Raw genomic sequence first — 14,490 nt, forward strand, 5'->3', positions numbered from 1 at the left:
TGGGATCGGGCCTAAACCGGCAGTTGGAAATCCCCCAAGGGGTTCCCGATTGAAGAGGGTGCAGGCTGGGCTGAGGGGAACCCCCTGACCCGTGCACGAATTTCGTGCACCGGGCCACTAGTTGAAATAGAATAGAAAAAAGTACATTCTGGTATCACATCAAATAGAACCTCGTGTGGCTAAGTTACAATGAAAAACTTGCTTATGATTATTTCCATGAGGAAGATAGAAATAAAACAACAAAAGTATGATGTTGCTTATATGTAGAAAGATAAATGTATTAATATAATGGGAAGTCCATTGACTTTGGATAGACAACCTATGTTTAAATTTCAGACCTACTAACTTACTAGCTTCTTTGATCTTGAGCAGCTCACCTGTCACCCTCATTCTGTAAAATGAAAGTAATATTTATCTCACAGCATTTTGAGGATATATATTATAGGTGAAATAGGTTTGCAAACTATCCTTATATATATAAAAGCCTAAGCGACCGTCCAACCATTCGACTGTCTGAGCAGTAGCTATGACGCACAATGACCACCAGGGAGCAGATGCTCCAACCAGTAGCTCTGACATACACTGACCACCAGGGGGAAGATGCTCAACACAGGAGCTGCCAAGCTGCAGTGACTTGGCAGCTGCGGTTCTCTGTTGATGCACCCAGAACTAGAGAGGAGGGAGCCTGATTCTGGGGTGTGTCACCTGAGAACCCCTCTCTTGTAATCCAAGACCCCTTGGGGGATGTCAGAGAGCTGGTTTCAACCCGATCCCTGCAGGCCAGGCCAAGGAACCTCACTCGTGCATGAATACATGCACCGGGCCTCTAGTAAAACTATAAAAGATAAGTTACTATTAAACTCTTTACATTTGCCTTTGAGCTTATATTATTTTTTAAATTATTTTTTAAATTATTTTATTTGTAGCTTAAAGGCATTTTTCTTTTATGTACTAGGTGTATCTCAAAATATGTATTTAATATGTTCCTTGTATGTAACTGTCCATATAAACAGTACAGCTGGTGTTGGGCTTGACTCCAACTATGGCTGTGAACTATAAAACTACAGTATAAAAATATCTTTGACTGTCTCCAAGACCTTAAGCAAAAAGTGCCCTTTATTGGCTTAGTAAAGCAGGAATTCTGGGCTATTCACCAAGTAAAATGACCTGTGGGAGAATTTGAGATGAGCCATTCTAGCTCAGTCATTCATGACATTTTTCTTCACTGAAATGTGATGGTGAGTAGCTCTCTGGCATTATTTCTTGAAAATCCTGTAATCACTGGGGCGAGTGGGCAGTGCTTAGGATCCAAGAAGGGAGAATGGATAATCCTCTGAAAAGCAAATCCAGTCTGAGTCTGTCCTGCTTGATCTGAAATCCCTGGACATATGGAAAAGTTACTTTCAATAAGAAGATACCTATGGCAAATGAGCAAGTTTCCTGTATTCAGCTTTAGAACCCTCAGCCAAAACTAGAGGAAATAGAAAAGTCTAATGAGCAAAATGAACTGACAAGCAAAATAGAGACAGACTCATATATAGAGAGCAGGCTGACAGCCATTGGGAATGGGGGTGTGCTGCGGGTGTGTGGAGAAATTGAGCAAAAAAAAAAAAAGAAAAGAGAGAAAAAAATTCATGGACATGGACAACAGTGTGGTGATTGTGGTGGGGGGAAGGGGGGGGCAGACAGTGTAGGATGGATAAATGGTGATGGAAGGAGACTTGACTTGAGGTACAGATGATGTGTTGTGGAATTGTACAACTGAAACCTGTATAATTTTGTTAACCAGTGTCACCCCAATACATTCAATAAAAGGGGGGGGTGGGAATTAGGGCCCTAGCTAGTTTTGCTCAGTGGATAGAGCATTGATTTGCAGACTGAAGGGTCTTGGGTTTGATTCCGGTAAAGGGCACATGCCCAGGTTGTGGGCTCCATGCCCAGTAGTGGCATGCTGGAGGCAGCCGATCAATGATTTTCTCTCATCATTGATGTTTCTCTCTCCCTCTCCCTTCCTCTCTGAAATCAATAAAAATATATTTCTAAACAAAAAAAAAAAAGAAGAAGAAGAAAAGGAAGAAAGAAATTAGGCCAGGTCAAATGCCATGTAAAACATTCTTCACCAACTCCATCCACACCTTTGGGAACCCCTGAACCCCCGGTGCTGGACCCCAGCAGTCAAAAGTAAAAAATAAATAAATAAATGAAACAGTAATGTTAACCATAGTCTAACACAATTATTTTCCTTTGCTCTGTTCATTTTTTTTCTTTAATTAAATCTTAGCTATGGTACAATTATCAACAATTTGTGTAATAAATGTTCCACAGACTATGGAGGAAATGACTAAATGACTTAAAGCAAGAAATTATAATGATGTGCAGATTGTGATGAAATATATGAGCTTCTCATGAGAAGACCTCATGTGCCTTATCATAGCTAATTGAAAGCTAGGACAGGTAAGTTATAGAATACAAATCAAAGGTCATAACAAACCAATTATGAAAGTAAATCTTCCCTAGAGAATCACCCATATATAATTAAGATTGCCAAAGCCTCTCACATAAACCAGGGTGGGGCAAGAATAAATCCACTATCAATAGGATTGCTGGCATACGTCATCTTGCTTGATTCCAGCATGATCTATTATCATGCTCTGTGCTTCATGGAACTGGAAACTAAAACTCAGAGATTCAGATATACCATGTTATTCTAAGGTTAGGGCTCTTAGTTCTACACAAAGCTAACTCCCAGTGTTAAAGTCATGGGAAAGCAGTTTGGAAGTTACTATATGATTTTGGAATAAAGCAATAGTGCCCTAGACTGAGCAGCCAATAAAAATATTGCATCCTCCACATGGACCACAGGGACCATCACAATGTCATACCTACACAGAGCCAGGGCACTCTATATGTCACCTGCCTGGGCCCTGGGGGCATTTTAATTTAAGCCCTTGGTAAATTCTGCTCCCAAATGTGCCTGGAATTGTTGAAACAAAGTAATGACTAGAAAAGGATGGAAGAAAAGGTAGAATATCCCAAAACTTTCAGACTTGCATCTGAGCAATCTATATATATAAAAGCCTAAGCGACTAACAGACCGAATGACCGAACGACCGGTCGCTATGATGGGCACTGACCACCAGGGGGCAGATGCTCAACACACAAGCTGCCCCCTGGTGGTCAGTGTGCTCCCACAGCCAACCTCCCGTGGCTGGCCAACCTCCCATAGTCCCTACCCCTGGCCAGCTGGCCCTGATCAACCCCGATTGAAACTGGGCAAGATGGCCCTGATCGCTGGCCAGGCCGAGGGACCCCACCTATGCATGAATTTGTGCACCAGGCCTCTAGTTTAAAATAAAGAAATATGGAAATAACACTTCTCAGTTTATTACATAACTTGGAGAGATTTTTTTGTTAGAGGTAGCCAACTACCACCAATTTACTGTTTTTCTTGAATATGACTATGAACCAGAAAGAATTAGAAAGAGCTGTTAGTAACTTTTTTAATCTTAAAATTTGAAACTGAATGTGCCCTTCAACTCCCCTGAACAGCTGACAATGTTGTGGTCAATGTATATTACTATGCAGACACAAAAATGCACATCTATTTATTCAACAAACATAAAGTAGCCTTCTTTCTAAAGAATATATTTTATATTTAGTGAAATATGGTGGTGTTAGAGAAAAAAACATGCATTTCAGAGTCACAAGAACCTAGATTTCTCACATAATGGAGCTTAGGAGGCTGAGCCACTTTGCTGGGGTAGCACAGATAGTGAGCAGCCCACTGAGACCCATATCCAGACCTCCAGACTTGAGTGATTTCAACACCTCTGCTTCTAGGTACTACATGCCTGCCTCCCTGAAATAATACTTTCCATTTATCAAGCATACAGTCTTTGTATTGTGCTTTACATCATAATCGAATCCTGCAGCAGACATTTCTGTACTGAATTATGTTTTGTATTTTTGCCACACGTTGTTGATTTTACTAACAATATACATGTGTTAAATTATAAATATGTCTCAGGTAGGTTTCTCCATGAGGGTAGCAATGGTGGCTTACCTACTTTATCCTCTAGACCAGCGGTTCTCAACCTGTGGGTCACGAACAATGAAAATACATCCTGCATATCAGATATTTACATTACAATTCATAACAGTAGCAAAATTACAGTTATGAAGTAGCAACGAAAATAATTTTATAGTTGGGGGTCACCACAACTTCAGGAACTGTATTTAAGAGTCGCGGCACTAGGAAGGTTGAGAATCACTGCTCTAGAGGATTTAACATTGTGCTTTAATCAGAGTAAGTGCCCAAAATGTTAATGGATGGTAATTGGATTTAAGGATCTATTTTGTATCCATTTAAATTTAATAACCCATAGAATCTACTCTGCTAGATATTCACTTTGCCAGTTTGAATAGATATATCTACTCTATTAGTTTGTAATAAGTAATTAAATTTTAGTTCTGACTCCAATCCTTAAAGGCTTTAAGCAAAATGATCAAAATACGTCATACAAATGTTTTATAGACCAGTGAGCATAATAAATAAGTGCTTCTGTGTCTTGGCCAGAATTCATCTTACCATGGAGAGAGAAGCTGGGATTTCTATCATTACAATTGCATCCTGCTTCATCCAGACATACATATTATTCTCTGCTACCTAGAACTCATGCTCCTGGAGGATTAGAATAAGAATTTGATAAATATTTATTGAATTGAGTTGAATGTATAAGCCAATGAATAGCTTCAAGTGTTGGGGGTGGCAGGAGTGCATTGGAATAACAAAGCCAGACAATGGATCAGATTAGTCAGGAAAACTTTTACAATGTAAGTGAGTCTCATGCTACAATTTAAATAATAGAAATTGATGGAAAACATGGAGACTGATTTACACAAATGAGCCTGTCTAGACTTAATCTTAAGAGCTGGCAAAGAACCAAACGAAGGAACCAAAGAAAAAGCTTAGCCAGAATATAGCACAGAGATTGTGTATGGAAGTGAGAACAAGTGGGATCAAATATAAGCCACCAAAATGAGACCTTGATAGATATCTCTAAAGGATTTTTATACTCAATACTCAACCTTCTTTCTTTCCGCAGACTATTAGAATATGAATTTCAATTTTGGTCACACACAAGTCTGCCACAAAGATCTCTAACGCTTGCAATAGTATTGTTCATAACTTTATAGACACCAATGTCATGCTTATTTTAAAAACTGTAAAGGGCTCATATTTCATAAAAATTATATTTGTAAACATGCTCAGTTGAACAAATACTACAGTATGAGATACATAACATCTCCTTCATTGTGTATTATTATCCTGATGAATTAGGAAGTATGGTACATCTTTTTTTCTTATCATAAAACCCCATCTCTTGGGGACACTGTTTGACACTGCCTAATGCAGTCAGAATTAGAAAAGAGCTGAGCCACCTTTCAATAAGAAATGCAGGCTTTGGGAGAACTCAGCTTTTCTCAGCGGGGCGGGGGGCAGGGGGGGTGTTTGCATGTCTTCAGTATTACTTGATTGCAGGCACTATGCTATGCACCGTCTCATACCTCAATATCCTATTTAAGAAAGGAGGAAACCAAGCCCATAGACATGAAGTACACACCTAATGACTCACTGCTGGTAACTGGGAAAGCCGGCATTCTAACCCGGTCTTACTCCAAAGCCAGTGCTCTACCTATTACAAATACTGCCTCTCTATCTTACAAAAGTACTATAGAGTTATTTTCATCTGTTATGTCCAAAACAAGAAAAAATGAAGTGAATTGACCCTCCCACAATTCTGTCATATTTCACTAATCTATTTCTAGTTAAAATCAACATAAAGGTGAAAAGTATAGGATATTACTCAAAATGAGCAAAAGTAGTAATCATGCTGAAATAAAGTAGAACTATTTCATAGTTTTATAACTGACCCTTTCATTTTTTCCATTTATTTGAGGAGTAGACTAGTTCATTATATTTAGAGTATAGCAAATTTTGGCATGACTAAGAACTAGAAACTCATCTTTGGCTCACAACTATTCCAACTGATTGGGCTATTTGGCTGAACAGATTAAATAGTTATGGGAAAATATGTCAATCAATTGTATCTCTGAGAGCTACATGCATCACTTGTCTTTATATCATTTCACATGGTTTGGCATTCAATAACTCATAAAAATAAATGCTGAGGAGAAAAATACAATTTTTCCTGAAATTCCTTAGAAATTGATACCAGTTGATTCTTGAATGGCCTTCAAGCATTGACATTTCTTTGTTTTGACTGTCATTAATACTAAGAAGGAAAAATAAAAGCTGAACAATCAACAGGGATTGTGGATCAGAATGAATTACAACCACATTCTCAGAGAAGATGAGAAAACCGAGAATGAAACAGAACTCCCTGGACTATAGGTCCAGTAAAGCTTTTATTTGAACACATTTGATTGGAGGTCCCTGAGGGTGACAGGCATCTCCAGGTCCGGGCTTATGATGTCTTACCCATCATTCATTAAGAGTCCCAGAAAAATCTTCATTGTGATTTCTGAAGCTTGCACTTAAGGTGCTCACTGCCTTTCGATCACAAATCATTCGTTTCGTTACACAGACTCCACGAAAAGAGATTGTGTGCATACGAATGCCCCAACACTGGAAATAAATCTCCACTTTAACTTTGTTGACCCTGCAAAATCTCCCATCAACAGAAATTCCTGGAGCCTCTGTTTGAACAACTCAATCTGAGTCCAGCACTATTCTCTAGATACCATCCAATGTCTCTCAGGATTGCAAATACAAAGCCTTCAAAACCTCATTAGTGAACTTAGTGTTAGAGTTCTAAAATGCAAGCTTCATTTAGAAAGTCATATGCCACATCCAGAAGGGACTATGGATTCTTTTTCAGTGTGTAGACCTGAATAGGACAGTCCGTTTGAAAGCCTAGTTCTCTCTACTGACTGGACTTACTATCAAGATTGAAGAGAGACAGTGTGATATTTAATTCATATAACTCATATAAACTAATATGTAGGATCCTGATCCATATAAGAAAATGTTTTTGGTCGGGACAGCCCCGGTGAGGTTGAAATGGCCCCGGTGAGGCCGAAACGGCCCCTGTGAGGTGGGGACGGCCCTGGTGAGGTGGGGACGGCCCCGGTGAGGTTGAAACGGATAATAAAGACTAATATAAACTGATGAACAAAAATAGATGCAGAGGCAGAGCAGCATTGAACAGTCAAACTACAGTGGGAAGCCTGGGGAGGGTGGGGGGGGGGGTGGTTAAGAGATCAACCAAAGGACTTGTATGCATGCATATAAGAATAACCAATGGACACAAAACACTGGGGGGTAGGGGAGGCCGGGGGGAAAGTCAAGGGGGTGGGGGGAAGGAGACATATGTAATACTGTTTGTAATACTTTAAGAAATAAAAATTTAAAAAAAAAAAAGAAAATGTTTTTGTTTTTATTCCTCAGTTCTAAGAATATTTGGAGCTAAAAGTGCCAAAGAGAAAGTCAATAGCCCCAAAATGTGGCTGTGATAAAAAGTGCAATACATATCATCCCCAAAACATTTTACATTATATTTCTGGTCTCATTTTTTAGATGTACATAACGATTTTAAATGATGCCAAAACTCCTGGGTACTGACCCAAATGTTCACTAAGATCCAGGTCTTTTTTGGTTCACTGGTGTTTAACAGGCATCAGGCCCATTAAATTTAATTGTAACCATATTGTCTCTGCTTAACCGTAAGTGGAAAAGAATGGGGGCCACAAAATTTAATAGTCAGAAGGCTGGTCGAGGCTGGCTTTTTACTGGAAGGTTGTGTACAGCTCTGGGTTCCAAAGGCCAACAGACAAGGATAATTTGGATACAGTTCATTCAAGCCTTAGAGGGGCCTTGGAATATTCATCCAGAAGAGAAAATGAGAAAGACTATTTGTATATATTTTAAAAGATGAGTAAATAAACTTTCATTGAAGACAATAAATAGAGTTACTTTAGAATGAAGTGTGGCATTACTCAAGTTTGGGGTAACAAACTAATTTTCTAACAACTAAAATGATTGGATCCAGAATTGAAAAATTGGGGTAACTATGGATTCTTCTCAGAGATATATAAAATGGAGTGAGTTTCTGGGACTTGGGTTGATTTACGTATCTTTCATGAAGATGTGTGGTTAGATTAGGTATTTTCTGAAGTTCTTTTCCAATTCTAGATTTCTAATACTGGTGATCAAATATATAACTTCTCATAAGTCTACTTAAAGACAAGTAAGTTTAAGTAAATACAGAAATGTGATTAAATAAATTGAAGAAAGTGGCATTGCATTTATTTCGGAATAGAGAAAATGTCATCCCTCTAAATAAACAGGAACCAAACTATTTAACTACAGATTTCCCAAGAGTAAAAGCAAAGAGCACACAGTACAGGAATAGACAATGAGCTCTACTGTATAGCCTCAGAGAACTTATCGTAAATAAGCCCTTAACAGAAAATGCACAAAAAATCAGTTTTCTACAAGGTCACTCACATTATTAGCCCCCCCCCCCAAAAAAAAATTTTTAAAAGGTGAAAGTTTTCTTTCGCGCTTCTCTACCCCCTCATCTCAAGTTTCCAGAATCGTTTTATTGCCTCTGGCTGTTCAGAGTCATTCCTAGGAGCAAGCACATAGTCCCTGCCCTCTCCACCATAAACACCCTTTGCTATTACATTTTCTTAGGCATGCTGTTTTCAATTTAAAAATTTTTTGTACTGTTTTCCATTATTTTGAGTTAAACTGATAAATCTATGCCAGAGGATGATAGATCCTTAACAGGTTACATATCTGTTACTGCGGTGCTTCTCCTGCTGAGAGCCCTAGGCTACTGGTTAGAAAGGGATCGACAGGCATTGTGTTGCCCCTGCAATCCTACCAGTCAGGTGCCCACTTCACCTATGTGATTAGAGCAGCGCAGATGAACTAGTAAACAATCTGGATTTACATGTTGAAACATCTTTCTGTTCTCTTTCTCCTCTACCAAATATAAACAGAATGTATATGTATTTCTAAATTTAAAATTAAATCTTTCAAATATTATTTTATTATTATTTCTGCAAACTTTTTAAAAAATATTTTTATTGATTTCAGAGAGGACGGGAGAGGGAGAGAGAGATAGAAACATCAATGATGAGAGAGAATCATTGATTGGCTGCCTCCTGCAAGCCTCCTACTGGGGATCAAGCTAGCAACCCAGCATGTGCCCTGACCGGGAATCAAACCGTGACCTCCTGGTTCATAGGTTGATGCTCAAGCACTGAGCTACACTGGCTGGAATGCAAACTCTTGAAAAGGTTAAAAAAAATAAGCTACGTTTAACTCATTTAACAAGGATTGCAATACACGATCTAATCATATAAGTTGAAAAGGTTTGTTAATTATGTCTCTATATGGAAAATTTAATTTTCTTTGCTTCATTAATTGACAATAAAGAAAGGTTTTTCAGGGATTTTTAACAGCACTAATGATATCTGATTCCAAGAACACTCACTTGTTTCCTGGGCAATTTCAATATATTAAAGAAATTTGTTTAGTTTGCCAGGATTGAAAGCTGCAATCAATTTTTATTTGTCAAAGAACATATTGCTATTGAGAGCTAAAAGAAGCAATTGCTTAAAAAAGGTCATTTAACATTTAACAAGGTTTTTGTTGTTGTTGCTGTTATTTGTCTTGTTTTGTTTGATAGAGAGTGTTCAGGTAATATTTGAAACATAAGGAATTGTTGGATAGGGCAGAAATATTTGGTACAAATCAGATTATGAAGATTATAAATGAAATCTAGTTTTTATATCTTAACCTTAAATATCATGTGCAAAGCTTGTATTCCAGAACACATAAGCTAACAACACCTAACATTTGTTGCACTTTGCAATTTTTAAAGTGTGTTTACATTAATTCTTTCAATCATTACAACAACCCTGTGAAGTAGGAAGGATGGACTTTATAATCCCTATTTTATAGATGAGAAAATAAAGCTTGTAGATATGGTCCCTTACCCAAGAACACACGTCTCATAAAAACTAGCATCCAGGGTTGGTTGGGTTTCATATGATGTTCTTTTGTTGCTGTTTTTTTGTTTGTTTGGTCCTTATACTTATTTCCTCAATAATCATGGTTCTAGATCATTTTTACTGAGAAAACTATATAAGCATTTGGGTTTTTGCTGCAAGAACCGATCAATAGTTCAAATCTCTGGTTGCCTTACACATTGCTATATACACAGCCAAAGACCGACAGTCCTTTTAAACTATCCTCATTTCCAAAAGCAGGATGAAGACTCAGGGAGATGCTAAAACCACACAGTTCTCCGCGAGATGCTGTTTGCATCTAAGTCCTCTCCAAAGGTGTGTATAAAAGGAGAAAATGATGGAGTCTATAAGGGAACTAGCACACTGCCATCTAGTGATTAGGAGGTCTGATAAGAAAAGGCTTCTGGAGAAAATATAAATTTTGTTCACAGGGATATTAAAATATAATTCCTTATCTACTAAGCAAAGTGGTCTAGAGACAATGGACTTATTTAAAGGTTGGACCTGAATGTCTAGTCACATTTACAGAGCCTTCACTGTGTATTGCAAACTGAAATTTGTAGGGCCAGAATCATGCCATAGGAAATGCATGGGCTCTAGAACCAGAATGATCTGTGTTTGTGTGATCTGTCACTTCCAGTGGAAGGAATTCTGCAAAGATCACCTCACCTCTCTGATGCACACTTTCCTCAACTACAAATGGCAAATATTTGGCATTCAAGAAGCTGTAGTTACTATTTCGGGAGCTCAAATGAGTTCCCTGGTTATATTATGTTCAAACAGTAACAATGCCTGCAGAATTCTGAAAGCTGCTCTTTAGTAGTCAAAGGACATCTAGAAATCAAGATGGGCAAACCTTTTCAAGGTTGGCATAGGGAGGTAAGTTCTAGGACATTATGGAAAAGTCTGCCACTATGAACAAAGACAGTGATGAAAAATTGCTATAAAATTACCTCCAATCTGAGATTTCATTATTGTATTTACTTACTTGTATTTATTTGTAAAGTATGAGTGCGTATCATCTGCACCTCTTATTCACCCAAATATAAGTTAACATTTTTAAGTGAGATAATATATTTCAAAATGATTTTAAAATGCTACAGCACTTTAAAATTGTGGGATCAAATTATGATTCTTTGTTTTCATCAAAAATAAATTTGCTTGTTTTTTTGTGTTTTTTTAAAATACGTTTTTATTGATTTTGTTAGAGAGAGGAAGGAGAGGGATAGAGAGATAGAAACATTGATGAGAGAGAAACATCATCGATCAGCTGCCTCCTGCATGCCCCCTAGAGGGGATGGAGCCCGAAAACCGGGCATGTGCCCTAACTGGGAATCGAACTGGTGACCTCTTGATTCATGGGTCAACACAACCACTGAGCTATACAGGCTAGGCTGCTTATTTGTTTTTTTTTATCAGCTAACCACATTCCTATTTTTGGACCCAATGATAAATATTCTATTCAATTTTTACCTTCTTTTCTTATGTATTTTTCTCTAATAAGAAAGGAATCTGAAAAAGTCAGTCTGTTTTGTCCTGATATTCTTAAAACAGATCACTTACTACAATCTATACTTAGACTTGTTTCCACTATTCAAACTCCTTTTGTCCATCCTTATTGTTTATACCTACAAAAATCCAACACCAAGTCCTGCCTGGCTACCAATTAATCCAATGACCTTTGCTGTCTTACGTTACTAGAAAAAGCATTTAAATGTGAGATTAAAATCACCTCCATTTAATAAGTAAATAATGTTTGTGTATTGCAGATCATTGTTCTTTATCAGAAATAATAATCAGCTTTACTTTTTTACAGGAAATGGAAAATAAAACCTCAACAAATGGATGCAATCCTTCAGAATGGCTCTCAAATGGACAGAGAGGAAAATTGATCTGGTTACTTGTCAATTGCATTATTCAGAGATGACATCATCTGCAAAGCTATATTCAATGCTGGCTCATTGCCCACCCATGACAGCCTTTCATAGATAAAAAAAACCTGTTCCGTAAAGATATAAGCATCTCCAGAGCTGTCATTTGAGCTTTGAAACCTAATTAAATAACTTTCTACCAGCCTCATTAGTAAGCACTAAATCAAATTCTATACAAACTCCTGAACACAGGACAGCGAGTGCTAACAAAACATTTCATAGCATATCATCATCACCAATGTGTTATTCTAGAAGAAAAGCAGGCTGTTGGCTGAGACAGTTTCTATATTTATTTCTGGTTTTGTTTATGATCCACTGTAGAGATGAACCTGTTAGATTGTTGCTAATTGAAATGCAGAATTAAAGTCTTTTGGCAATGACATGCTCTTTGATGTTATTCTAACAATTCTATTCTGTTCCATCAGTGAGTGTGAAACACAACATGCTTCTTTACCTGGCGGGTTGTGTTCATTGAGAATCACAAGTGATGCCGGTGTAGGTCTTCTTTTCCTGATCTGTGAACAACAAAGGCCCAGCTGAGGTCAGTGAGCGTCAGACACTGCTCCAGGTTGCCCTGCAGCTTGCAAAGCTGTCCCATCCTCATCTTTCCCAAAATACAAAAGCAAATATCTGGAGGGCACATAGTAGGTGCTCACTAAATTTATTTTGAAACATAGAAAGTCAGACAGTAGAACTGTCATATATGAATATCACCTTTGTTTACCAAAAAGCTACTACACTTCCACAAAAAAGAAGTTGTTGTATACAATCAACTGATGCCTCTGAAAATTAATATGCACTGAAGGTAGAGGGATGACTTGCTAATTTCTTAATATTAATGATGCTTTAAAGATCCATTGTCCTTATTTCTAAATGAGAGAAGCTTAGAAAACTCAAATTTCTAGCAGGTTAAATTTAACAGCATGAGTTTTTAATTTGAATTAATATTATAAGTTTTTCTCATTTTCTAGTATAGTATTTAGAATAAATCAACAAATAAAAAATAAATATGGATCTTATGAGGGTATGTTATTCATTTAAAACTAATTGTTTTATTCTTGGTTTTTTTCTTAATTTAAGTTATAGGAGTATATTATGATTAGAATCTCTAATATGTCCTTGATTCTTTGAATATATAGGTAAATTCTTGAAGTACATGTCAGTAGGAGAGTAGACAAAATTTACCAATGACATCTTGTCCAAGATAGAACCAATGCCTCATTCCACACAGATGCATGTTCAAGGTTGTATTTAACTGGCCCAAGCCTGGGTGAATCTACTTCAACCTTGTGGAAAATTATGAGTCTCAGATTTAATAATTGTTTTTAAAGCTTTGTATATAATATTTGGTAAAAGATTCGGAGATAACTTAGGTTTTAAGAAATTAATGAATTAAGTTGATGACCCTGTAAATTTCTTTGCTTTTGCATCCTCGCTGCTATAATTTTACCACAAATGATATTTTAAGTGGTTCTGAATATGAAAGGCAATACTACAGATGTAAACCAATCACATGTGAGTCAGAGACAGAGACAAAGAGAAAAATACATAAGGACATAGTATAGATGGAAAAGGAATTCAGGAAATGTTAAAATACTATCTTTAATATCTGAATAAAATGTTTTTTAAATTATACATATACCTACACATCCTATCTATCATATGTTACATATATTTATAATTACTGCTCTGGATATAAAATAAAAACATTAAAATAAAATATTAAGTCTATAATCTGAAATTATTCCAAGATTTAATGCTTTCATTGTTAAATGAATCTTTATCTTTTTATTTCATAAATAATGAAATAAAAGGTTGTTAAATTTTAGAATTTATTTTTAAGTTTCTCTAAATGTTGAACCTGCTATTTTAATAAGCAAAAGCAAAGACATTTTCGGATCCAAATCTGATTTGCTAACATAACCATTTTCCCTAACAGATGCTAATTTTGCATCCCATGAAATGCTGCAATAGTTCACCCAGTGCAACTCAAATACAAGTGCATATGGAAACCAATTTATTTCTCATTCATGTATCCTGGAAATCCACGAAGCTGGGCAAATTCAAGAGGTAGAGAAACCTTCAATTAATAACAAGAATGTATGTCCATGTTGCTTTATATCCAATAACTGGTCCCCACCCAATTCTGCTTACCTGCTCCGCCGCTTCGGGTGCAATCTGACTCTGGAACAAAGGTACAGCAAACTGTATCTTTTTGGGACTGTTGGGCTCCATGGCAATGATGAGAATTAGTCAGACACGTGAAGGACTCAGAAGGACTAACCCCCAGTGGTGTCTGGGATGTGTTTCCTCAGGCACACTCCACCCAGCCACACAGAGCGCTTCCTAATAAATAGCTGTAATTCCAGCGTGAGCAAGTGAAGACGCCGAGGTCTGAGTAACTCCCTCTTTAAAATCCACACCGATGTCTGGTTTGACTGTTCCTCACCAGTCTCTAGGATCTTCTCAGCACAAGACCGAAAGGAATAATAAG

General features: G+C 37.2%; 1 protein-coding gene across 2 annotated transcripts in view; it reads right to left on the reverse strand.

The window, feature by feature from the left end:
- Window positions 1-14,231, reverse strand: part of PPP1R1C (protein phosphatase 1 regulatory inhibitor subunit 1C) — a 100,691-nt gene extending 86,460 nt beyond the window's left edge. The window contains exons 1-2 of one of the 2 annotated variants that reach the window (XM_006083038.3): window positions 14,151-14,231; window positions 12,451-12,511 (exon numbers count right to left, since the gene is read on the reverse strand). In XM_006083038.3, the coding sequence (XP_006083100.1) occupies window positions 12,451-12,511; window positions 14,151-14,231 (142 nt within the window). Of the gene's footprint in view, window positions 1-12,450; window positions 12,533-14,150 lie in introns of both variants that reach the window. The other variant, XM_023743669.1, reaches the window with a different exon arrangement.
- Between the last annotated feature and the right edge of the window lie 259 nt (window positions 14,232-14,490).

The sequence above is a fragment of the Myotis lucifugus genome, unplaced genomic scaffold, assembly GCF_000147115.1.
Source record: "Myotis lucifugus unplaced genomic scaffold, Myoluc2.0 scaffold_5, whole genome shotgun sequence".
Taxonomy (NCBI): domain Eukaryota; kingdom Metazoa; phylum Chordata; class Mammalia; order Chiroptera; family Vespertilionidae; genus Myotis; species Myotis lucifugus.